The sequence below is a fragment of the Mytilus edulis genome, chromosome 14 (genome assembly GCF_963676685.1).
Source record: "Mytilus edulis chromosome 14, xbMytEdul2.2, whole genome shotgun sequence".
Taxonomy (NCBI): Eukaryota; Metazoa; Mollusca; class Bivalvia; order Mytilida; family Mytilidae; genus Mytilus; species Mytilus edulis.
In genome coordinates, this window is record NC_092357.1 from 50388053 (window position 1) to 50412961 (window position 24909).

A 24909-nucleotide genomic window follows, 5' to 3' on the forward strand; every position below is an offset into this window, starting at 1 on the left:
AGGCAAGGTTATGATGGTGTTTTTTACATACATTTATAATTGAACTCTAATGTTCTATTATTCCATATATTGTATTGTATTATTTTGTATTTCATTGTATTTCATTGTATTTCATTGTATTACATTGTATTTCATTGTATTGCATTGTATAGTATAAAATTATTGTTTCATTGTATTGCTTGACCCTCATGGGTGTAATTTTGCAATAAAGATATTTATTTATGTTTATTGTGTTAATATGTTTTATGTACTGACAAGAAAATGAGAAAATTAAATATCTTCTTTGCCCGTCAACCTCAAAAGAAGTAGAAAGCTTAGGGTCCCTTTTTAAAATATAAAATATGGAGGGAAAAAGCTAACTCGGACTTTTACCTTATATTTGCATTGGTATTATTTTGGTCTCAAATCAAAAGAAAGAAATTCAAGAATCTGCTAAAATGTTGTCAAATGACTTTATAGTCTTGTGTTAAAAGATAGATAGGTTTTATGGGGAAAAATAATTTTTAATTAATCTATCAAATGACATTTTATAGACAATTAAAGATATTTAAAGGATAAACGTTGACCCCTTAATCAAATATCTTTTGATTATTTTGGTTGCTTTTTTAACTTGTATCGTATGGAAAAACACCAAGGAGTCCGAACATTTGACACTTGTTCCAAAACTTCACGGACAAAACAAAATTACTTCATTACTCAAACTATGGAAACTATGTGATAAAAAAGAAGATAATTGATGCTGTTGACATCACATTGAAAAAAGCTGCCCGTTTTTAAAGACTTTTTATGGTTAGTAATAAAATTGAGAATGGAAATGGGGAATATAAAACTGTGTTATAACTAAACTTATAGAATAAGAAATCACTCACTGTCTTTCATTTTAACAGGGATTTTTTCGACGCACAATCCAGAAAAACTTACAATATCATTGCAAATGGAACCAGTCGTGTATCATAGACAAAACAACAAGGAACCAGTGCCAATATTGTAGATTTAAGAAATGTTTATATGTTGGAATGGCTGTCGATTGTAAGTACTCTTCTTTTTACACAATACAACCTGTATAATTTGACTTTTAGTTTATGGAAATAATGTACTTATTCTTGTTTGGTCAGCTTTCCGATACAGAAATTGAATTTAGCTCCCTGATAGTGCTAGTACTAGTCAAGAAAGAAGATGATGTTCATCAGCACATAATTACAATTTCTATTAATGGCTCTGAAATGGAAAAAAAAATATGAATTTGAAGAAACTGAAGCGCTTTTCTTGGTTTACCTACCTCTTCGTCAGGAATACTCAAATGAACAAAAATGAAGGCTAAGTATGTATGAATACTTATATACTTGAGGATCTATATTGCCAAATGGAACCTGAACATGATCGAAATTTCTGCCAAAGGTCTACCTTGTATGATAAGAGTAGGATTTTCACACACACTTTCGTGTGACTTCTTTTGCCTTTGAATACATTCTTCTATTATAAGTAACTTAATTCAAGTATGGTGAAACAATTTGTGATGTATTATCACGGACTCGAGTTGTTATTGAGCCCTAGTAACACTACCTGCTTTATAAATTTTAGTTTTATCAGTGTACGTGGAACCAAGAACCCGTTTTGTCCCTTGAATTTGATGGTCAGCCTATATTTTTATCTGCATTGTTACTTTTAATAACTTGAGCCATCTGGCGCAATGGACTACAAAAAGTAATAATATTTGAGATAATCGCAATGCTCCATGAGTCTGCATATACTAAATGTGTCGATTTATCGATAGAAGATAGAAAGAGATATATTATGTGAGAGAGATGTATGTGTGATAAACCTGGCGACAATAGATGTATTGTGGATAAACTTGGGAGAAGGGGATGTATGTAAGATAAACCTGAGAAAGAAATGAGTATTTCGGACAAACCAGGCAAAAAGGGTGTATTTTAGATAAATCTAGCAAAAAGGGTGTGTTTTGGATAAACCAGGCAAAAAGGGTGTATTTTAGATAAACCTGGCAAAAAGGGTGTATTTTGGATGACGTGGAGAAAGGGGTGTATGTCGGATAAAACTGGCAACCTGGCCATATTTTGGATAACATGGAGAAAGGGGTGTATGTGAGATAAACCTTACGAAACGGGTGTATTTTTAATAAACCTGACCGAAAGGAGGTGTATGTGAGATAAGCCTTACATAAGGGTGTATTTTGAATATTTCGGATAAATGTAGGAAAGGGGGTGTATGTGAGAAAAACATGGCAAACTGGCGGTATTTTGGATTACCGTGTTAAAATGGTGAATATTGGATAAACCTGACCAAAAGGAGTTGTATTCGGAATAAACCTTGGGAAAGGGGGTGTACATTAGTATATGAGATACACTTGGCAAAAAAGGGTATGTTTTGGATAAACCTCGAGGAAAGGGTTTGTATTTGGGGTTAAACTTGAGTAAAAAGGTCTCTGCATTTCCTTATCGATTACTGGTATCACATAATTTACAAATTCTATTGAAAACAAGTGGGATTTTCCTCGTCTTAAATTATCTTAAATCCGTAACAGGACGAGACATTTAATTCATATATAATTATAAGAATATTTCCTTAAGACTTTTATTAAAGCGTTTGGTGCTAATTTGGTGTTTTGTTTTGTTGATTGCCAGCGCCTCTGTGTTCGTCTTAAAACAAGATCTTGTGATGAATTAAGATATCTTCGAAAATACGTATTGTCTGCCCCTCAAACTGATAACGGAGATTAAAATTGGTAAAGTATTTCCGTCTTAAACACGTTTTATACAAGTTGAGATGTTGTGGTTTAGACCCTCCTATTCATAAGTACATGGTATTTATTTACATAAGTACTGTATTGATATATGCTATTCAGGTCACTCTAATGGTCAGAGTTTACCTTAAATAAACCATTCGAGAGATTAAAAGTTTGACCTTATACAAGGTCATGGGACAACAAATATTTATCTTTACTCCATATGAATTATTAAGTATTGAAGACAAGTAAAGTTAATCATACATTTTATAAAACTCTAGTGTGTTTTTTTGGGGTATTATAGCCTATTTATATAATACATAAAATATAATAAAAACGATGACACAATTTTCGATACGTTTCGGCAATTATCATTGGAATAAATTACAACTTTCCAAATCTAAATTGAAAACAACGTTCAAACTTATGATTGCGTTGGCTAAAACCCGCAATCAGTTTATACGGGTGCATGTCATTTACTTTCAAATAAAATTGAATTATTGAATGAACGAGTTATTAGCTCAGTGATCTATTACCATTCCTTGGCAACAGTCGTCGTAAAGATCTTCTCCTCTGAAACTGCTGACCCAATTTCAACCAAACTTGGAATGAATGATGCAGATTTAAGCAACGCGCAATAGGGAGATGAGTTATGATCACCAATGAGAGTTATACCCAACAGACTCCGAATGAAGTGGAAGCGAAAGTTCCTTTGTACGCAAATACTTTTAGTACTCAAAAAAATTATTTACCATTCAATAAATACAGATTGTAATTGTTGATGGCGTGGGTATATTTTTTGACGAAATTGCACGTAAAAGGTATTCATAAATGTAATCAACTATAGGTGTGAATTTGTGAGTTGCTTTATAAGGTCATACTTTTGTCAATATTCATCATGATTCAAATGTGCTTTATATTAAGTTGTGAATTGAACATGTTAGTTTTCATTAACAATTGCATTATGTGTAAGGTTACTAAGTATTTGACTCTTTATTATTGGTTATAACTGAAAGGTTGTTTATACATCTTTGAGTATGTTTGTTTTGTTCATGCATCGTTGACAATGTAATGGAATTTGATACGACTGTCATACAAGTGAGAGGTTTAGCTAGCTATAAAACCAGGTTCAATCCACCATTTTCTACATTAGAGAATGCCTGTCAGGGCCGTAACTACCTATGAGGCAGGGGAGGCAACTGCCCTGAATTTTCTATACCAATTTTTTTTTTTGAAGTAATAAAATGAAATATTGACAATATGTACATGAAGAAATTGAATTAATATCATAAACAACACAAGTTAACAGTTTTAACAGTGTTATCATGATTTATGTGATATATCTGTCATTTTCCGGTTTTTGATCGAAAGTGAACCGTTTCAGTATTTTTTTTAAATTGTTTTTTGTTTCGTGTGGCCGTCCATCTGTTATTAAGTATTCGTACGAGAACACATATGAAACTTTGCTTTCGACAATTTTGAATAAAACTCAACTATTCACATTTATTTAGGGGCTCAATTAAGCAGAGGAAGTTCCCTTTTTATTGTGAATCTTTTATCTGTTTATGATATCGTAAATTCGTTACCGGCTGAATCAGTTGTTGGGTCATTTTTTAACGTCTCCCGATCGTACGAGAACATTATGGTAAATGCCTTAGTAGTAAAACTAGCAGGGACTTTCTATACCAAGTATATACTAGTATATATAGAAAGTCCCTGGTTGTAGTTATATACATGTCTGTTCAGCTTTCAACAATATTGAAATTCAAGGTCCTCGATAAAAAAAAATATCTTGTGTTCTATGATCTTGCTTTATATGTTTTTTTTTAACTTACCAGTTTGATTTCTAACAAAAATATCTTTAAAACGGATAACAAAATAATTGCTCCCAGGATCCAACAATACTGATGTTTCTTAATCGAAGGAAAACGGGTGATTTTTAGCCATATTGAGAAAAAAATGTATTTAATGTTAATAATTATAGGTCAAAGTACGGCCTTCAAGACGGAGCCTTGGCTCACCCGAACAGCAATCTCAGCTTGTTTTTTGCATATAAATTGCTTCCAGGTTCATGCAATACTGATGTTTCTCAAAGTAAGGAAATCGAAGGAAAATGGGTCATTTTTAGCCATTTCACTGAGAGAAAAAAATCGGCGGGGGCTGCGCCCCAACCCCCCTCTCTATGGGGGCCTCAATCGGCGGCCCCCAAACCCCTGCCTCCCCTGAATTCGAACCCTAGTTACGGCCCTGCCTGTACCAAGTCAGGAATATGACAGTTGTTATCCATTCGTTTGATGTGTTTGGACTTTTGATTTTGCCTTTTGATTTTTGATTTTCCTTTTTGAATTTTCCTCGGAGTTCAGTATTTTTGTGTTTTTACTTTTTGCTAATAATTGAAGTAATGTTGACATAAAGTAGCGAAGTCATTCATTTTGTTTGTGGTGGGTTTTTCTTAATTTCCTTATAAGGTAAAGGGAACTTATGGTGATATTCAGCATATGTTAGCTATTTCTTTAACTTTGCTTTATATTTGGATAATGAATGGGTAAAGTTAATTTTTATTTGCAAGTATATAACATGTAGTATAAAATTATTATGGCATTCGTGAAATAAAGTGTATAGTGGCCATGCACCGTGTTCTTCGGCATTGGTTTATGTGTCGTATATCTTCAGACGTATTGGATACTTCAGAAATGTCTTGTTTCTTTTAATACATATTTATTTTATTCTATGCTATTCCTTCTTTTTATAAACTAGGACGAGTTACGTCCGTTACTGTTTCACTCAAAAAATTGGGCTATAGAGTGTAGCATGATATTTCAATCAAAATTATTAGCATTTACAATTTTTTCTATTTATGTCGAGGGTACGACATCTTATCCAGAACGTTATAACCATTCAACAATACAGCTTGCAGTGGCAGATCCAGAAATGTTCACAAGAGGGGGCCCACTGACTGCCTAAGAGGGGGCCTGCTCCAGTCACGGTTCAGTGATTCCCTATATCATCAACCAAATTTTTCACACGAAAAGGGAGGGCGGACACCCTGCCCCCCCCCCCCCCCCCCCCCGCCTTAATACTCCGCTGGGTTGTGCTATTCAATTGAGTGGGAATATTTCTGTGGAAATTGTGTGAAAGAGAATAACTTAATGTAAATAATTATATACTAGTATACAGGGTGGGTTTTTGGTCTCATAAGGTCAATGTTGGCGATATTGATCAAAGGTCAGCTATTTTATATGTAACTACGCTCAATATGTGGGTAGTGAAAAGCTTCTATACTATTAAACGAGAAGACCTCATTTTGTGTGTCGCTTCTCTTCCTTCCACAATAAATTAATCATCATGCCTCTCTGTGTTCTTTAGGTAACATGCATAGTCGCATTTGTCATCCATTCTTATGATTATTTAGATTGAGTTATTTTGGGAGAAAAACGACAAAATAGGTGTCCGGATATTGTTTCCGTCATCAGATTGACTTTTAGTCATAGATAATCATTCCGGTTTTAAACACACAAGAATAACCAATCGTTTGATAGATTACAAAAATGTAAAAAATAAATAAGCCAACCAGAGCGTTCTCCATATCATGGTTTTTAGATCGCAAGAACCACAACTATTATACCTCCTTAGAGACAATTATTTTTCGCGTTTATCCACATGTAAACTACGATTATACTACTATAATATATAGAGACTCTCTGTATTCTGTCTACTGTTTTCTAAATATTTACTATCTAAGGGGTCATACCAGTTGCATATATATTGAAATAAGTAAAACATGTGGAAACAAGAATGTGTCCATAGTATACGGACCACATCGGCACTATCATTTTCTATGTTTAGTGGACCGCGAAATGGGGTAAAATCTCTAATTTGGCATTAAAATTAGAAAGATCATATCATAGGGAACATATTTAATAAGTTCCGAGTTGGTTGGACTTCAACTTCATCAAAAACTACCTCGACAAAAACTTTAACCTGAAGCGGGACAGACGGACGGACGAACGAACGAACGGACGCACAGACTAGAAAAAATAATGCCCATAAATGGGGCATAAAAATTTATTGTTGAAAGTGAAAGAAGTGATTTGGCCAAAATGAAAGTAGGGTAGAGATTATAGGGAGGCAGGTCTTATTCGGGACGTCGGGATGTTTTTAAGCTCGGGATTAAAAACATGAAATCCCCGAGGTGCGTATTTTAACGAAATTCATACCCCGACATCCCGAAATTCAAAAAAAATATTCCCGCATCCAGTAAGGATCAATCCAGAAATCCCGAGCTTAAACACACCCGATCCCGACGTCCCGAATAAGGAAACAAATAACGGACTTTGGAAAATAAGGGAGAAGGGCTTTTGATACCTTATATGAAATTCTCCAGTCATAATATCTTTTACAAAAATTCATCCTACAACAGTTAACAAGCTGTATATGCCCGCGATTTCGCGGGTGTGTTCTAGTACGTGACACAATGACATTCAACATTCATAAAGTAAGTGTAGTGCTCATGCGCTGAGTATATAGATATTATGTATGACGTCTTTTTGGTTTTAAAAATGTCTGTCTCTTTTCATCACGTTAAAAAAAACAATTGAACATAAAAAAATAAAAAAAATATTTGAATTAAAGATAAACCGTCTCCAGTTAAACTTGGGCGAGTTTGATGTCCTTTTCTGTTTCACTCCCAATGCCGTTGCATTCGGTTTTTTTGTTAAATTTTTTTTTACCATCATAAACCTTGTCAAACTTTCCATTCGTCACAACTCGGCCGATTCCGTACCTCAGAAGGAGAGTAGCGGAGTTACCCGAGGATTGCCGATTGCAAACCTTCATGTCATTTTATCAAATCTTCGTAATCAAAGGAGAGTCTCAAGGGCAAACTATTGAAACGAGATCCCTGTGCTGATTAAGGAAATGTTAATTACTTTTGGAATTGAGGTATCTTTTTTCAAAACCATAGATTTATACCCGCAACTGTCACTATCTCCCAATTGAAATTTTTTAAAGAGCAATTTTGTCCACAATTTAAAACAAAACAATACATCTAACAATGTATATAGGATTAAATAAGCATGAAGCATAAAAAACAACATCAAAGAGAATTTGAAGTCCCCTTTAGGGGTTTTGTAGGACTGGAGAGCCATCTTTTACGTAAAACCCCAATGGTCATTTGAAATGTTGACAGGTATATAGATTCGCAAAAAAGTTTCAAAATCTCGTGTCATAGATTTGTACAGGTTGTGTATATATTCGCCTTTTACAGAACAAAAAAAGTCCTCAATGATTATGAATACATTTTGAAGTAAGTTGTCGTTTTCTTTGAAGTCCTTTCATTTACAATGGGAAAACATACTTATCATATTATAAAAAATAAAGGAACACGGTTTTGAACATGATATATCTTCGGGCATTTTCTTTGTCTTTCAATTTACTCTGCTTGGTGGATTTTATACTTTTTGCTGATCGTGTTTAGCAACCTCAGAGGGTAAACATTTATACAAAATTTTGATGACTAAAATAGATAATTTAATTTGGTGTGGTACACTGAGTATTTGGTGATGGGTACAATTTTTCAACAATAATTTTTGTCACATTTTAATTTAATTTTCCAATCATACCTGTGCTATATAAAGAGTTAGGATTGAATATTATAAAATTTCAAGTGATAAAAATGTTGAATAAAAAGCTGTTTTAAGAAAGGTCAATTTGTTATTAATGGCGAATGACTGTCTTGTTGCTGGAATCATCTATCTCTTCTACTATAACCATCCCAGACACAGCAAGTTGACTATATTATAAGTATGATGATAATTAAATTTTTTGACTCCCTATAATGATATCAAAAAAACTTCATGCACGTTTAATAAGTTTTTAACATGAGGTACTTTTCTATTGTTGAAAAATTCTTTCACTCTTTTAAATATTTTAATATGAGCGTCACTGATGAGTCTTATGTAGATTAAGGGCATCCGATACAGTTTCAAGGGAGTTAACTCTTGGCGCGACATTAAGCGTTTGAATTCCCGCAAAACGTCACTTTTTGCGGGACGTAATGCGTGTCATTTTCCGTAATAAGAAACGTAATGTGGAATTTCGATGCTCCAATTTCTGTTTCTCCCGCATGCTAATTTCTACGCCATTAATATTAGTCAGTGCATTTGATTCTAACAGGATAACAGTGTAATAACATAATAAGAAATAAAACACATTATTGTTTCTTTGAGATCTTCAACAAAAATGAATTGAATTTTTCGAAAAACTAAGGATTTTCTTATCCCAGGCAAAGATTACCTTAGTCGTATTTGGCACAACTTTTTGGAATTTTGGATCCTCAATGCTCTTCAACTTTATACTTGTTTGGCTATATAAATATTTTGATATGAGCGTCACTGATGAGTCTTATGTAGACGAAACGCGCGTCTGGCGTACTAAATTATAATCCTGGTACCTTTGATAACTATTTACACCACTGGGTCAATGCCACTGCTGGTGGACGTTTCGTCCCCGAGGGTATCACTAGCCCAGTCGTCAACACTTCGGTGTTGACATGAATATCAATAATGTGATCATTTTTATGAATTTACTGTTTACAAAACTTTGAATTTTTCGAAAAACTAAGGATTTTCTTATCCCAGGCATAGATTACCTTAGCCGTATTTGGCACAACTTTTTGAAATTTTGGATCCTCAATGCTCTCGAGTCAACTTTTTATTTGTTTGGCTTTATAAATATTTTGATATGAGCGTCACTGATGAGTCTTATGTAGACGAAACGCGCGTCTGGCGTACTAAATTATAATCCTGGTACCTTTGATAACTATTTACACCACTGGGTCGATGCCACTGCTGGTGGACGTTTCGTCCCAGAGGGTATCACCAGCCCAGTAGTCAACACTTCGGTGTTGACATGAATATCAACTATATGGTTATTTTTATATATTTTTGGTTTTCAAAACTTTGAATTTGTTAGAAAGACTAAGGATTTTCTTTGACAGGTTCTCAAATCTTTGGTCGGGTTGTTGTCTCTTTGACACGTTCCCCAATCTTTGGTCGGGTTTGTGTCTCTTTGACCCTATTTGGCACAACTTTTAGGAATTTTGGTTTCCTCAATGCTCTTCAACTTTGTATTTGTTTGGCTTTTTAACTATTTTGATCTGAGCGTCACTGATGAGTCTTGTGTAGACGAAACGCGCGTCTGGCGTATAAAATTATAATCCTGGTACTTTTGATAACTATTTACACCACTGGGTCGATGCCACTGCTGGTGGACGTTTCGCCCCCGAGGGTATCACCAGCCCAGTAGTCAGCACTTCGGTGTTGACATTAATATCAATAATGTGGTCATCCTTATATATTTCCTGTTTACAAAACTTTGAATTTTTCGAAAAACTAAGGATTTTTCTTATCCTAGGCATAATTACCTTAGCCGTATTTGGCACAACTTTTTGGAATTTTGGATCCTCAATGCTCTTTAACTTTGTGCTTGTTTGGCCTTTTAAATAGTTTGATATGAGCGTCACTGGTGAGTCTTATGTAGACGAAACACGCGTCTGGCGTACTAAATTATAATCCTGGTACCTTTGATAACTACTTACTACCCTCTATATACGTCTTTTTATTATGTCAGTGTTGTCTTGTTATGGCATACCCCAAATTCAGCCTGCTGAAAGATTTTGAATAACTTTTGGTTCGATCGAAGAAATGGCAAAAAACAAATGAATGGCAGAAAAGATACAAAAGGTTCAACTAAATATACATTTAAATTTAACCCTTGGACTGAGATAGAGAATATGTTTAATACAAAAAATCTTTGACCTTACACGAGGTCAGAGTTATCAGTTTCACTGACCTCGTATGTTTGTTTTAGACCTACGTAAATAATATCTCGAGTTTATCTTGTTGGTACACTAGTACGTTTCTAGAACAAAAGCATGTACTCTCGGTCGATCAAAAACATCTCGAATCAAATAACATCTTGTACGACCTTCAACATGGCTTTCGGCACTCTCGTTCTTGTGAGACACAACTTCTCTCCTTCATTCAAGAACTTCAATCCACAAACAATTCAAATACACAAACAGACCTTGTAATAATGGACTTTGCGAAAGCCTTTGATAAAGTTCCGCATCGTCACTTACTATACAAATTACACTATTTTGGCATTAATGGAAACACTTTAAATTGGATCTCTGCATTTCTCTCTGATCGAACCCAGACAGTTGTTCTGGATGGAAGATCATCAAGCACAGTCCCAGTCACCTCTGGGGTTCCTCAAGGTACTGTCTTAGGTCCTGTCTTATTCTTGGCGTATATCAACGACCTTCCAGACTACCTTTAATACACATAGCAAACTAAGACTATTTGCTGATGACAGTATCTTATACATGCCAGTTAAATCCCAGAGTGACTGCCTAAAACTGCAAGCTGACCTTGACGCAGCTGCAAAATGGGAAGAGGACTGGCTGATGGCCTTCCACCCAGACAAGTGTAATGTTCTCTCTGTAACAACTAAACGTCAACCTTTAAAACATAATTACACTCTCCACAATCATATACTAGAATCTGTTACATCTGCTAAGTACTTAGGCATCACATTACAATCAAACCTTAAATGGGACAAACACATAGATGACAATATATCAAAGGCCAACAAAACTCTCGGCTTCCTTCGAAGAAATCTGAAAACATCAAATCAAAACATCAAGAGCCAGGCATACCAAGCACTTGTCCGTCCCAAACTCGAATACTCTTGCTCAGTTTGGGACCCCCACACTTCAGAATCTATTTCAAAGATAGAGATGGTCCAAAGGCGAGCTGCTCGGTATGCCTGCAACAGGTATCATAATACTAGTAGTGTATCAAACATGCTGAACACACTAAACTGGCCTATTTTGACTCAACGCAGACTGCGTGCACGACTGGTTATGATGTACAAGATCACACATCAACTTGTTGCTATACCATCTAGCACAATTCTCATTCCATCAGACTCAAGAACCAGAAAACATCATTCTCACACCTTCAGACATATTTATACATCAAAAGACTCGTACAGATTTTCATTCTTCCCATACACAATAACTCAATGGAATCTTTTACCAACCACAGTAGTAAATACACAGACAGTCGACTCTTTCAGAGATCAGCTAACATATGCTGTTCTCTCCACTATTATCTAAAAAACTTCATCTCATGTACATAGTTTTAATCACTACATCTGTTCTTTGCACTGTTTGTAAATATAACTTAATTTTAATAAATAGGCCACGTATGCACCAGTTATTAATCATCTTTATTCAGATGGAAAACTGGAAAACTTAAAGAAGAAGAAGAAGAAGAAGATGTTTAATAACAAAACTACTAGTATACGGATACAAAACGTTCGAAAATACCGGAACATAACATATCAGCGGATAGGATTTTACTTTTCATTAATCTTTCTCGCTAAATAAGACTAAACTCTAATGTCAGTTGTTGTCGCGTAGGTTGATAGGTCTTTCAATAGTATATTTAGACGTGGTGTTACAATGCCTAATTTTTAATCAATTAGAATATCTATGACTGTGTTTAAAACATAATTAACAATAGAAACACAACAAGAAAAAAAGAATTGAAGTGTTCACAGTTAACCTCTGACTCGTAGCTCGAGGCTAAGCCTGGTTAACCTCTGATTTGAAGCTCGGCTAAGTCTGTATTACCTCTGACTTGTAGCTCGGCTAAGCCTGTTTTACCTCTGACTTGTAGCTCGGCTAAGCCTGTTTGATCTTTTATGTTTTATTTTGGCAAGATAACACTGGTAAAAGTCAGATGGAGTTATACTTTGCAGTGCATCTTGCCAAAAGCTTTTTTTTTGTACGCGGTCTATCTATTCTCGATTTTTTATTTGGTGGGCTTATTTTTGTTATCTTTATTTTTTGTTTGCCCTTTATTCACTCTTTTGGAGGTCATTATTTTGTATTGTGTAAACCCAATCCAGACACTCCTGGTATATAAAAAAAACATTATTTTTCCATATAAAGAATGTTGACATCTATTTTAAATATATACCCTTACATTTTTTTCAGTGGTATTAAATGAAAAGCAGAGGAGAGCCAAACGGAAACTTATAGAGGACAATAGGAAAAAAAGACAAACTGATGATTTCAAACCAAAAGCTCCTGCGGATGGATGTTTGCATGAATTAATGACTGAAAATGACAGATTGTTAATTAATGAAATAGTTCAAGCGTATGATCAAACAAATGTTACTTTGCCACCAAAGGGAAGTGAGGTATGCAATATGCAAAATATTTAAGCTAGTAATATTAAAAAAAGAATAAGTAGTTTTGTGCCATGATATTTGTAATCAGCCAGTATTGTTTTATGACCTTTAGCCTCAGGGTTCATGGTTTCTTTTTCAATCATCAACGCTTATCCATTATCTATATAACATAACAGATCCATGTGCTACCCACAATTGTCAGGAAACGGAGTCGGTCCATGTTGAGACTTGGGGTGTTTTAATTGATACTACAAGGCATGTTCGTAAATTATCGAATTTAAAATTGAACAATAAGTTACATTTTAGAGGAGTCATTGTATGCATAAATACATACATAAATACATTGGAAGGTAGGTGCAGGCCTGAATTAGATAAATAAAATTGAGAATGGAAATGGGGAATGTGCCAAAGAGACAACAACCCGACCATAGAGCAGACAACAGCAGAAGGTCACCAACAGGTCTTCAATGCAACGAGAAATTCTCGCACCCGGAGGCGTCCTTCGGCTGGCCCCTAAACAAATATATACGGGTTCAGTGATAATGAAACCTGGTTTAAAATTGGCGACAAGCCTCCCTTGCTCCTGTATTGTCCTTTCCCTGAGTTGATTATGAATATACATACTTTCAATAGATTTGAAGCTAAGGAAAATTGTAATAGATCAGTTTTTTTATAGAATATATGTATAGTATAAAGAAAACTTGTGTTTTAGGTTGAAAACTCTGATCCTGAGCCACACAGTCCTGAAGCATGGCAGAAAATGGCGGAAGCTATGACGCCTTCCATTGTTAAAGTTGTAGAATTTGCCAAAGGCGTTCCCGGTTTTATTCAGGTAACTTAATGCATTTCCCCCCTAATGAGACAGATTGAGTGCACTTACATTCTTGTTTTTATTGATTTGAAAAAAAATATTACGACTTTTCTATCATTCAAGTAGATTTGTATAACTTTTGTAAATAGATGTATATTCTATTTGTATCTCTAGTCTGACCATTGAAGCAATTAGCAGTGCTGTGTTTATAATCTATTCTTACTTATACACAGACCATATCTCCAAGCTTTGCTTACAATGACAACACCGTGTTCTACTCTCTGTTCTGTTCAGCCAATGAACTTTAAGAATAAAAATACCAAAACCTGTTACTAAGGTTCAATTTGAGGAAGTTGCAACCTTTAATTTAGATTGCATGTACAGGAAATTAAACACCCTACGAAAGGTATGCAATTTTGCGGATGTTACCGTCTGCGACTTACAGTTCATCACTCGAGGTGGATGGGGATTGATATGGTATGATTTCTTTGCTCACAAAAACGGTATGAGCCAAGGCTCCAGGTTAATGACCATAATTATGTTGACCCATAGTTCAATTTTTACACATTGTTACTTGGATGGAGCCTGAGTTGTCTCATTGCTACTCGTACCGGATCTTCTTATCTCACGAGCTTCCGGCTGTTGTTGCAAGGTTAAAATATATTTATCAGTACTCCATCCACAGTTTTATCTTAATAACACAATAATGAATAAGTACATGTTATTGTACTAATGGTATATGAAAACTATTTATATAAAATAAATAAACTGTCATCTTCGTAAATATATTATAGTAGTACAAGCAGTTTAGAAACAAGTGACAGAAATAGATACCGTCCTTATTTCGAGGGAAAGTTTATAGTGTGTCCTTTTTGCTTTGTTGTGTATATGACATTCTTTAAAGACTTTGTTTGTTTAATGACCCAAATTGACCTTATGGTCTGAACATTAACTATTATTTATTCATAAAAACTATATAGCCGAAGGGGTTTTGTATATTGCATAGTTATACTAGAAGTATACAAGGCTAAAATGACATTTTCCCTACATAGTAGATTTAGATTTTTAGTATTAATCAAGAAAGAGAGTTGAAACCTTTGACCATAAGAATCTCAATGTTTACCTCGAATTATATCCTTCTCAGAAAACTTGTAAATGTTGTACAAGTTTGCAAGTCAGTGTGGTCAGAGCGATGGGCAAATCAGATGTGTACAGACCAAAAGATTAAAGTCTTAATGACAAATCAACAAAGATTTTAAATTCTGTATATTTTGAAACAACACTATTTCTACATTTGAGAGTTGACATGAGAACTTACAAAAGTGTAAACTAAATCTCCTTCTTTTTACTCCAGCGACAAAGTAAATCTGTACAACTCAAGTTAAGCAAAACAAACCATTATTATAAAACAAAACAAAAAACTCCCGGCGAAAGACTATACGTAGAGGCAAACTTGGGTATTAATTAAAAATATTTTATGTTTGGTCTAATACACAGGCATCGTTATTCGACCCTTCTTTTTACTTGAATGGTACATACAGATAGATATATTTGAAGAGGACTAAATACTATATATGTTGCGATATTAGGAGTAAGGCAGATTATAGCTTTAATGAATGTAGAAGGGTGACTTTGATCTCAGCATGATAAATGTAGGAAAATCATGGATGAAATTCAAATAAATTAAATGTAAAAAAAATGGGAAAATAACCAAACAATTAATTGAATGGCCTTAGTCATGAACTGGTGAAGTGAAATATAATACAACGCCTACTTTTAAAAAATCTATCTTAGTCAGCAGTATGAATGCATTAGATGTTGACCTAAGGGGTCAGGATGAATAAATTATTGTCCTGTGTAATGATATACACTTTTTACACTGATATAAACCTAGATATGTGACCTAAAACTGGACGGGTCAAGGCAAACAGTTTTAGATGGGAGATTTAAACCTTCATGTGTAAATTTAAATGGTCAGTCCAATGTTAAACATCGGTATCAAGTATCAAGTGGACAGAAAAAAAAATTATAAAGTTTGGTGCGTAAATTGGTACCACTGTTTTGACCTTAAAAAAGTTATTAAATAATATAAGATTGAAAAAATCAATAGCAATTTTAGTCAAATCTTTAGCCATCATTACAAAGATTTGCAAATGTAAAGATTTTTAAAGGGCTGTTATATAATTTTTGAATCTAAAACGGTTTCAAGGGATATGCATGTTCAACTTTGCATTTTCGAGTTCAGGTGGTTGCAGATTAAAAGTCTGATTGGTTCTCAACCTTTCTTTTATTTACATAACATAAAATGTATGGGAACATTTAAAACAAAAAGGATGACCAATACAGCCGCGTTGTCCAGTCTCGTTTAGTTAGTATATAGTTCATTTGATTAAACTTTACGTCATATTGTAATTGTTATAAGAAATGGTGTTCTCGAAAGAATTTTCGAAAAATGCAATTTATTTCTGAAAAAAATCCGTGTAATTGGAACGGCAAATAAATCGAAAATTAGAAAGATTTTCAGATATTATCTCAAAGAGCGGAATAGGGATTCATGACTTTTGAATGCCAATAGAAATCGTCAAACGCGGATACATGTCTTTTACATAAAGCCAATAGAAATCGTCGTACTCGTATTTATTTACAGTTACTGAACTTTGCCCACAACAAGGCAAATAGAAATTGTCAAGATCGTTTAATCAATTTCTTAACTTTACCCATGATAAGACTCCATGTAGGTACACCAGTTTTAATACTGCAGCTGAAACAGTATACCTGGTAAATTATTTTCTGTAGTAAACTAATTGTTTATGTTTGTATAAAGCAGATGAATATTGAAGCCAATAAAACCATGTTTATATTTTATAGTTGTATAAATATTGATGTCAATCTAAGTATGTCTGTATTTTACAGTTGTATGTATGTGATCTCAAAGTCTTTCTCTTTTGTTTACAGTTGTATGTAGATGATCTTAAAGTCTGTCAATTTTTACAGTTGTATGTAGGTGATCTCAAAGTCTTTCTTTTTTTACAGTTGTATGTAGATGATCTCAAAGTCTTTCTCTTTTTTTTTTACAGTTGTATGTAGATGATCAGATTTTGCTGCTGAAATCCTGCTGTTTAGAGGTTATGTGCCTTCGAGCTGCCTGTCGTTATGATGCTGAGAAAGAGACATTATTAATGCATAACGGCATGTTAATTAACAAATCACAAATTAAATCTGAAGGATTAGGAGTTTTAGTTGAACCCATTTTTGAATTTGCTGTTGGTCTCTCAAAGTTGCAGCTTGATAAGACGGAACTGTCATTGTTGTCTGCGGTGCTATTAATGCAGTCAGGTAAGAAATCGAGTTCATACAAAGCTTGATGAATATTTGAGGTTACGATTTCGATACTTATTTCAAGATTAGTTTTAACGTTTAAAAAATCTTGTCAAGCAGTAGGTTCTGGAAAAAACATTCTGTTAAATGGTTAAATTAGTGTTACTGTTTTCTATAATGTCAATATCACTAAGACAATGTAAGACGTTTGAATTTTGTCTTTGTGCTAATAAATACTTATATAGGCAAAGAAAGCACAAGAACAAGTTGGCCCTTGTAATTGTGAAATTTATTCAATTATTCTACCCAACTTGTGCATGTTGTGATCACATGTGTTTTGTTATTTTAGATCGTTCCGGACTTAAAGAACCGGAAGCAGTTGAAAAATTACAAGATGAAATCCTTGGTGCTTTCAAGCGTTATGTTGCGGAAAAAAGGCCCCACCAACCAGTACATTGGGCGAAAATTTTAATGAAAGTAACAGACTTACGTACAATTAGTACACGCCATGCTGAACGGGTACTTTGTATACGTCTCGATCACTCCGGTGACGTACCATCTCATTTGTTGAATTTATTTGATAACAATGGCGGACAGGACTTCCTGTGATAAATCAAGAACGCAGGCTGACGATGCTGTATTTGACTGATTCACTGAATTATAATAAGAGTCTTGTAACAATGTCAAATAAATGACTGTTGTGACCATGGCAACACAGGGACCTTCAGTATTGTATTCGAAGTCGAGAGTTTTGTTGAAAAATGTATTTTTATATTTTACTTCAAAACTGGAAAAATGAAAGTGATCTTTTTCTGCATCAGCAACGTCTTATTTATATTAAATGTGTTCAGTAATAACCTATTTGAATTAAAATGGAATGACGTAACAGGATGGAACAAAAAATTAAGTGTTGAATGTCACGTGGCTTGTATAATCTTGTCATAAAAAGATTCAGGATTGTGTTGTCTGACAATGAATCAATTTCCGAAGGGACTCTGTTAAATGCCATTCCTTTGCTTGCCTAGGATGTTGAACTGGTTCTTATAGTAACTATATCTTTAGAACAATTATTGAATGTTTGATGCAAGTTGATGAAATTATTTTATGTTTGTTTTCATTATGTGCTGCCTGTTATGTATTTGCATTCATGTGATATTTGTTAAATATATACTCATTGGTCCCAATTGAAATATGTTGTGTGTTACTATAGCCCTTTCTCGTAAATAGTTTTCTAAGGCGGGAATTTGACTTAAAGATATAATTTTCTGATGAGTTATTCTCCTTCGTTTTAACTATACTTGTTATTAAAGTTTTAAAACATAAATTTAGAGTGTAAAGTCGCTAGATTTGTATAAATCAAATTTTGTTTGAAAAAAATCTCACCAATGCTCTCCATTGTACAAAAAAAACTAGAAAGGAATAATCTAATCAAATTATCACATTGTCAATTTCTAAATTAGATTTTATACTGAAACTGAATATTTTGAGAGATTGTATTTGTCTCACTCAGATCTTTTTTGTTTCCATTCGAATTATTTAGTTAATCATAAATTAAAAGAAAATAATTTGTAAGTTTATACGAAACTTTTATAAAACATTTGCTGATAGATGGGTAAAATAGCATAGTGTCCATGCGGGGGTAAGGGAGGTAATTCATATTAGAATTAAAGGGAAATAACTCAAACCGGTAAATGAATGTGCGCATGTGTATGTTGTAACTCTATGGGAGTTTGTTCGTTTACCTGCAATTTAAATGTGTCTTGTTGTTAGGGGAATTAGGGTAATTGAGGCCAAATAAAAAAAGTATGTGTGGTTCCAGTTACATCTGAAAAAAAGTTAGGGTAAGTAGGTAGGGATATTTTTTATTTTATGTTGTTTTTTTTACATTGAGTCTATGGGAGCAACATTCTGACTTTAACAGTGCTTAATGAAAAATGACAATAAAATCTTTAGGGTAGGCTATTTTTAAGTCGAAAAAGTAGGGATGGTAGGGTTACTGGAACCACACATATACTTTTATTTGGCCTGAGGAGATTTTATAAATTATTTTAAAAATAAATTCAAAAAATCGTTTGTGCTTTTTCCAACGGTAACATTTAGTGAATTTCTAATCTTTAAATTTTATTACAGCTGATATATTTGAATATGTATTATGAAGTACAAAATGTACATACAAGTTGGCTTTGCTTATTTGCTAGGTTAAATTTGAATTCTTAATTAGCTATTGAAAATGTATAAACAGCTTGGTATATCACCATTTTGTCCCAATTACTTCTCAATACTTGATTGTAGTAAACAAATATAATATTTATTTTACTTTTCATCTAACAAATAAGCATCTTAACTTTATTGTACTTTGTACAACTTCGAATATATTTGTTATAACAAATCTTTTTTTCTCTCGTGTCATTCAGTTTACTTTGCTCATGACACAAACTGTCAATCATTTGCAGACAGCAGAAACTCGTTTCTATGGGAACACATTAGTAATAGTACAATGCACAGACACTTGTCTCTGGAAAACAAATCATATATATCTGTTACATTGGGGTTATTATGGGAGAAAATTACCAGAATCTACATTGCCGTTAATGACAACATGAAGACTTGCATTCCCCATCATTTCAAATATAGATATATCAGGAAAATTAACTTATTTCGTTACAAAATGTTTTTGTTGTATCGAGTTCCAAATATATTACATCTACTACAAATTGTTTTTATATGGTATTGTCTGCTTATATTAATCTTGTTACCACTCAGGGAGGCTTCACATTCTATTGTATTATTTTTCCTTAAAATGATTGTTGTTTGGAGTATTTATATCAAAGTATTTTAATATATAATGTTTATTCACCGTTTACCAACATTCAGGATATTCATCTGTTGAGTGGCTTTAATCTCATTACAGCAGATTTCAGTCAGTATGTAGCTAATGGTAATATCTTTGGTTAGCTTGCTTGTTAGCTGAACCGTGAAGTCATTGTTAGGTAAGGTAAACTTCCCTCCTTTAATAGTAGACTAGCCCAACAGATAAAAAAATCTATCTCTCTGTAGGACTAAGCTACTTTAAAAGGAGGGCAGTATACCTTACCTAACAATGACTTCACGGTTCAGCTAACAAGCAAGCTAACCAAAGATATTACCATTAGCTACATACTGACTAAAATCTGCTGTAATAGTTTTGCAGAGATACTTATAAGAATGTATCGTCTTCTTTGGCAGTGTACCTTGATAAGTGGTGTTCTTGCAAATATTTTTAACGTGCCTTGTATTTGTACAATGCTCACTAATAAACTCAGGGAAGCTAGTATATATTTGATATACAATTGAAATGTTAGAAAGATCGGAAAGACAAGAGTTCACTTATATAATTATGTTTTCAGTTGTTATCGAGTTTAAATTTTTTATCGGTATTTTTAAACGCAATGTATTTACCCGGTTACGTGTGAACCTTAACATGTACAATCTCAGGGATATAGAATGATTGGCTTTAAATTGTTGAATGTACTATTATTATATACTAGAATGGAGCTAAGTTTCAGATACAACACATTGATACTAGTTTAAAGACTAGTACGAATTGCTGTAAAAACTTACAGATCGACATTAGACATCAGATCTATATTTTTATTAGTGTTATGCATTTTATAAATTTATAGAATTTTAAGAAAAAATGTTCTCTTTTCTCGGGTAAATTATTGTTGGAATGAAAACAAATTTGGTTTGAAATTTAAAGTATTAAAAAGATAAAGATAGTAATTTTTGTCCCAGTATAAATTTCTGATGTTTTGCAGATATAATATTTATTTAAAGGTACCAATAATGAGAATGTTATACTCTTTCTAGTGCTGCCGGAAACAGTGCTTTAATAGTGCTATCGTCAACATTCCACTAAAACATAAAGAAAAGGCATCGTCTAATTCACTGAAATCAATTAACTTTCCTGATTTGATTTGCAATAATAAAAAAAATACGATTTTGATTTTTGGCTTTGAGACATTTTTATTTCACTCAAAACAATGTTATAGTCGGTTAAAGAGATCTTCATTTCTCACCGTTTTCTCTGTTATTACTTACTTACTAACTTTCTACTAAGTGTTTTCTCTTTGTTTCTACGAGTAACCACCTTTTGCACTGTACCGTGTCTCAGAGTTAATTCTTTTTTAAATAGATGTTGAAATGGTCTAAATGTATAAATTTCACTAGAGTTCTGATAGGTTTCCATATAAGAAATCCTGCTCAAGGGTAGAATCTACTTAAGAAATTACAAGAAAACAAAAGACGCAGTAAATTCTACATCGTTTATTTATAATGTGGTTATTGTATATACCTGCGGTATATAAGTATAGTTTTATCCATGATGAATATTTCTTGATTATGAAAGTTGTATATTGTGTGTTTAAGTCATATTTGATTATCAAAGTTGAATATTGTGCATCATGTGTGTGTGTATAGTCATTTTATTTATTGTGACTAGTGACCGGTGGATATAACATAATGATGACGTCATATCCGTCAACGTTCAGTGGTATTATTATATAACATACTTTACCGTTTACAGAATCAGCATAGAAAATGTCATTACATGATGTCTATAATAATATTCTTTATTTACAAAACAAACAATTGATTGTTTTCTCATTTTGTAACATAATCACTGGTAAATAAATTAAAAAAAAACACACCCCAATAAACCATTTTTTGACTTTTAAAAAATTGTATCCCATACTTCAGAATTGCTCACTATTTATGTTTTAAGGTGATATTTCCATAGCTCTAACAAAAAGTGATCATGATTGTATCTTTATAGGGCACCGGGAAGTACTATAAGTGTGACTTTGGTGATCGCCTTAAGCCTTATCCTCGCCTAGTCTCGGTTAACGAAATGCATTATGAAATTGGCGTCAAGCGTCTTAGTAATCGAGATTATAATAGGGCCAGAACAACTGACATTAGTGTAGATAATTTTTAGTTTTGCAACTTACTGTACTGAAAACTTAAATCATGGATTTAGCAGTTTTTCAAACGTTTACATCGCAATCTTTTTGTCGTTGCTGGATTTTTTCGATTTGCTTTACTATGTTAAAACAATGTGCTATACTGAATCTTGACGGATGTTGTATTGTTTATGAAATAAAATGTATATAGTCTAAACCTTTTTTTTATATTTGTTTCTAAAATGAACTTTTATACCCAACGACATGAAATCTGTTTCTAGAAAAACATTTTTTTCATAACGATTTTTGTGCAACTCGGAAGGAAATGAAAGAGTATTGAGTATAAGTTAATGAGACAAAATCTTCACCCGCATTAGCCAAATCAAAAAGCAAAGGTATGGGGCTTTTATTGTATTATATGATAAAATTGAGAATGAAAATGTGGGAATATGTTTACGAGACAACAACCCGACAAGAGCAGATGACAGCCGAAGATCACCAAATGCAATAGGTCTTCAATGCAACGAGAAAATTTAGACCTCAAAGAAGGGCCACAGCTGGTCCCTAAATAAAATTGTATACTTGTTCAGTGAAAATGGACGTCATACTAAACTCCAAAACATATAAATAAACTAAAATAAAAAAGCAAAGAAGACTTGCAACGATCAGAGGCTCCTTCCTGACTTAAAATAGGTGCAAACATGCAGCCGAGTTAAACATGTTTTGTGGGATCTCATCCCATTACATCTGGCCATGTAGAATATAGGAACACACAAGCAATACGCACAGTTGAATTCAGTTTAAAAGAAGTTCGAGTCCGAAGTCAGAATAGCTTAACAAAAGAAACTAAGCAAAATGACAATGATATAAAAAAAATTACAAAGTTCTACTAGCAGTTACTGACATGCAAGCTCAATTAAACTGATTGAAAGATAATATCTTTATCATATGAAAATCAAGCACAATCCCTCCAGTAAGGGGTTAAGTATAATACCATAATAAAATATATGAGAAGAACATAACCTGTATCATGTCAACTACTGGTTTTAGAACAAATGTAAAATTGAGAATGAAATAGGGAATATGTCAAGGAGACAACAACCCGACCAAAGAGCAGCCAACATGTGCTTTATTTCCGAGGCAAAGACCCTATAAGTGTAAATACCAAAATATGCAATCCTTAATGACCTGACAACAATATCGTAACTATGTCCCTTCTGAATAAGTCTTTTTAAAGGTTTGGTTAGCTTTTGATGTGAATGCCGACATTTTTGTGCTTTGTAAAGATTATTACCATAACAGATTGGATGATGTGAAATACCGGAACGTATAAGAGATCTACATGTTGATTTATATTTACGAATACTGTCCTTGCACCGATAATAAAATTTAGTTAATGTTTTGACTAGTTTGTGATATCGAAAACCTTACTGTAATTATTTTTCAGTAAAACAGAGATTTCTTTCGTTTAAATCAAAGACATAGTCACAAACACAAATAAGAAACAACAGTCAAGCCCTAGGTTTTTTTTTATCAAAGGGATCTTTAAGTAAATACAAATGGTTAATTATCTGCAATAAAGATATCATAAACAATTTAAATTTGTAATATACACATGCATATGCATTGGCAATGCTACTTTATTGCTCAATTTAGTGCTATGTAAATATTAAATTAATGGATAATGTTAAAAGGAACACATTCATTTAATGTTATCAAATTTATATCTGTAAATTCTTAATGCGTTTGCATATCTTTGTGTTATATCTAATTTATATTGTGCATATTGTATGTACCCTTTTAGTAGTAAAAACAGTAACGAAAAACAACTTTTAAAAAACAGACAAAATGTTAAATTTGTTCACTGAAAAAACATTCACTTCAAAAGTGAGTGTATTATATATGATTCAGAAAATATATTATACAAGTCGCAAAGTGAATAACAAAAACGGTCAAGTTATTTATGTACGGTTATATTTCAGCATTCAGACCAAAATGAGCATAGTTATACATGTCTAAGAGATGGTAAACCCAATTTTATATGTCGCTTATGTATTGTTGAAGAATTGGCGAGTAGAGCTTACTAACAAAAAGATCATTTACAATTTTGATTATTTCATTTTATTGATCCGCGAAGTTTTCGTCCTTTTTGTACTCAACATTTTTGTTGAAATAATAATTATTTTGACAGATGCATTAATAGGTTTTTTTTTGTGTTTTCTTTTTTTTTTTGCCTTTTGATATATTCAAGTAAAAGTAACGTTTTCCAAGATTTTTTCAAGATTTTTCAACAATACAGAAGTTAAATAAAGTGGAGAAATGTCTTACTTTAAGTAGGGCTTTTAAAATGTATCATTTAAACCATTTTATTCCCAAGTCCTAGCGTTTGAACCTTATATAATGCCAAAACATTTAAGAGAAGTATTGGTCCAGAACAGTAAGAGTAAGCACCATGGCTGTAATGAATACCGATAGTTACCTTCGAGGAAAGTATGAATTCTGGACAACGTATAAAATGTGAATTCAGTATATAATTAATAACAAAATGACTTAACAAATGGTAATTTCCATAGCAATGTGTAAATGTATCTGTCGTTCCTCTTAAGCAGGAAATCTGCGCCTAAGTGTAATTTGAATAAACAAAATGAAAAATAAAAACCCCAGACTGCCACAAATTATTCTTCACAACCACTTGTCTGGACATTCCAAATGACAAATGATAGCCGTGATATAGTTCAATGTATCTATTTATATAGGCATGTAGTCGGACTATCCTCAACCCCCTTTTTTAGACTTTACATTTATAATGTTTTCTTCAATAAGTTTACACTCTT

At 33.2% G+C, this 24909-nt stretch overlaps 1 protein-coding gene across 1 annotated transcript in view; it reads left to right on the forward strand.

Moving 5' to 3' along the window:
* Positions 1-18435, forward strand: part of LOC139503941 (thyroid hormone receptor beta-like) — a 32805-nt gene extending 14370 nt beyond the window's left edge. Inside the window, exons 3-7 of the mRNA XM_071293964.1 lie at positions 888-1029; positions 12810-13015; positions 13719-13838; positions 16895-17153; positions 17485-18435. Coding sequence (XP_071150065.1) covers positions 888-1029; positions 12810-13015; positions 13719-13838; positions 16895-17153; positions 17485-17744 — 987 coding nt within the window. The 3' untranslated portion in view covers positions 17745-18435. The remainder of the gene's footprint in view (positions 1-887; positions 1030-12809; positions 13016-13718; positions 13839-16894; positions 17154-17484) is intronic.
* The last annotated feature ends 6474 nt before the right edge of the window (positions 18436-24909 follow it).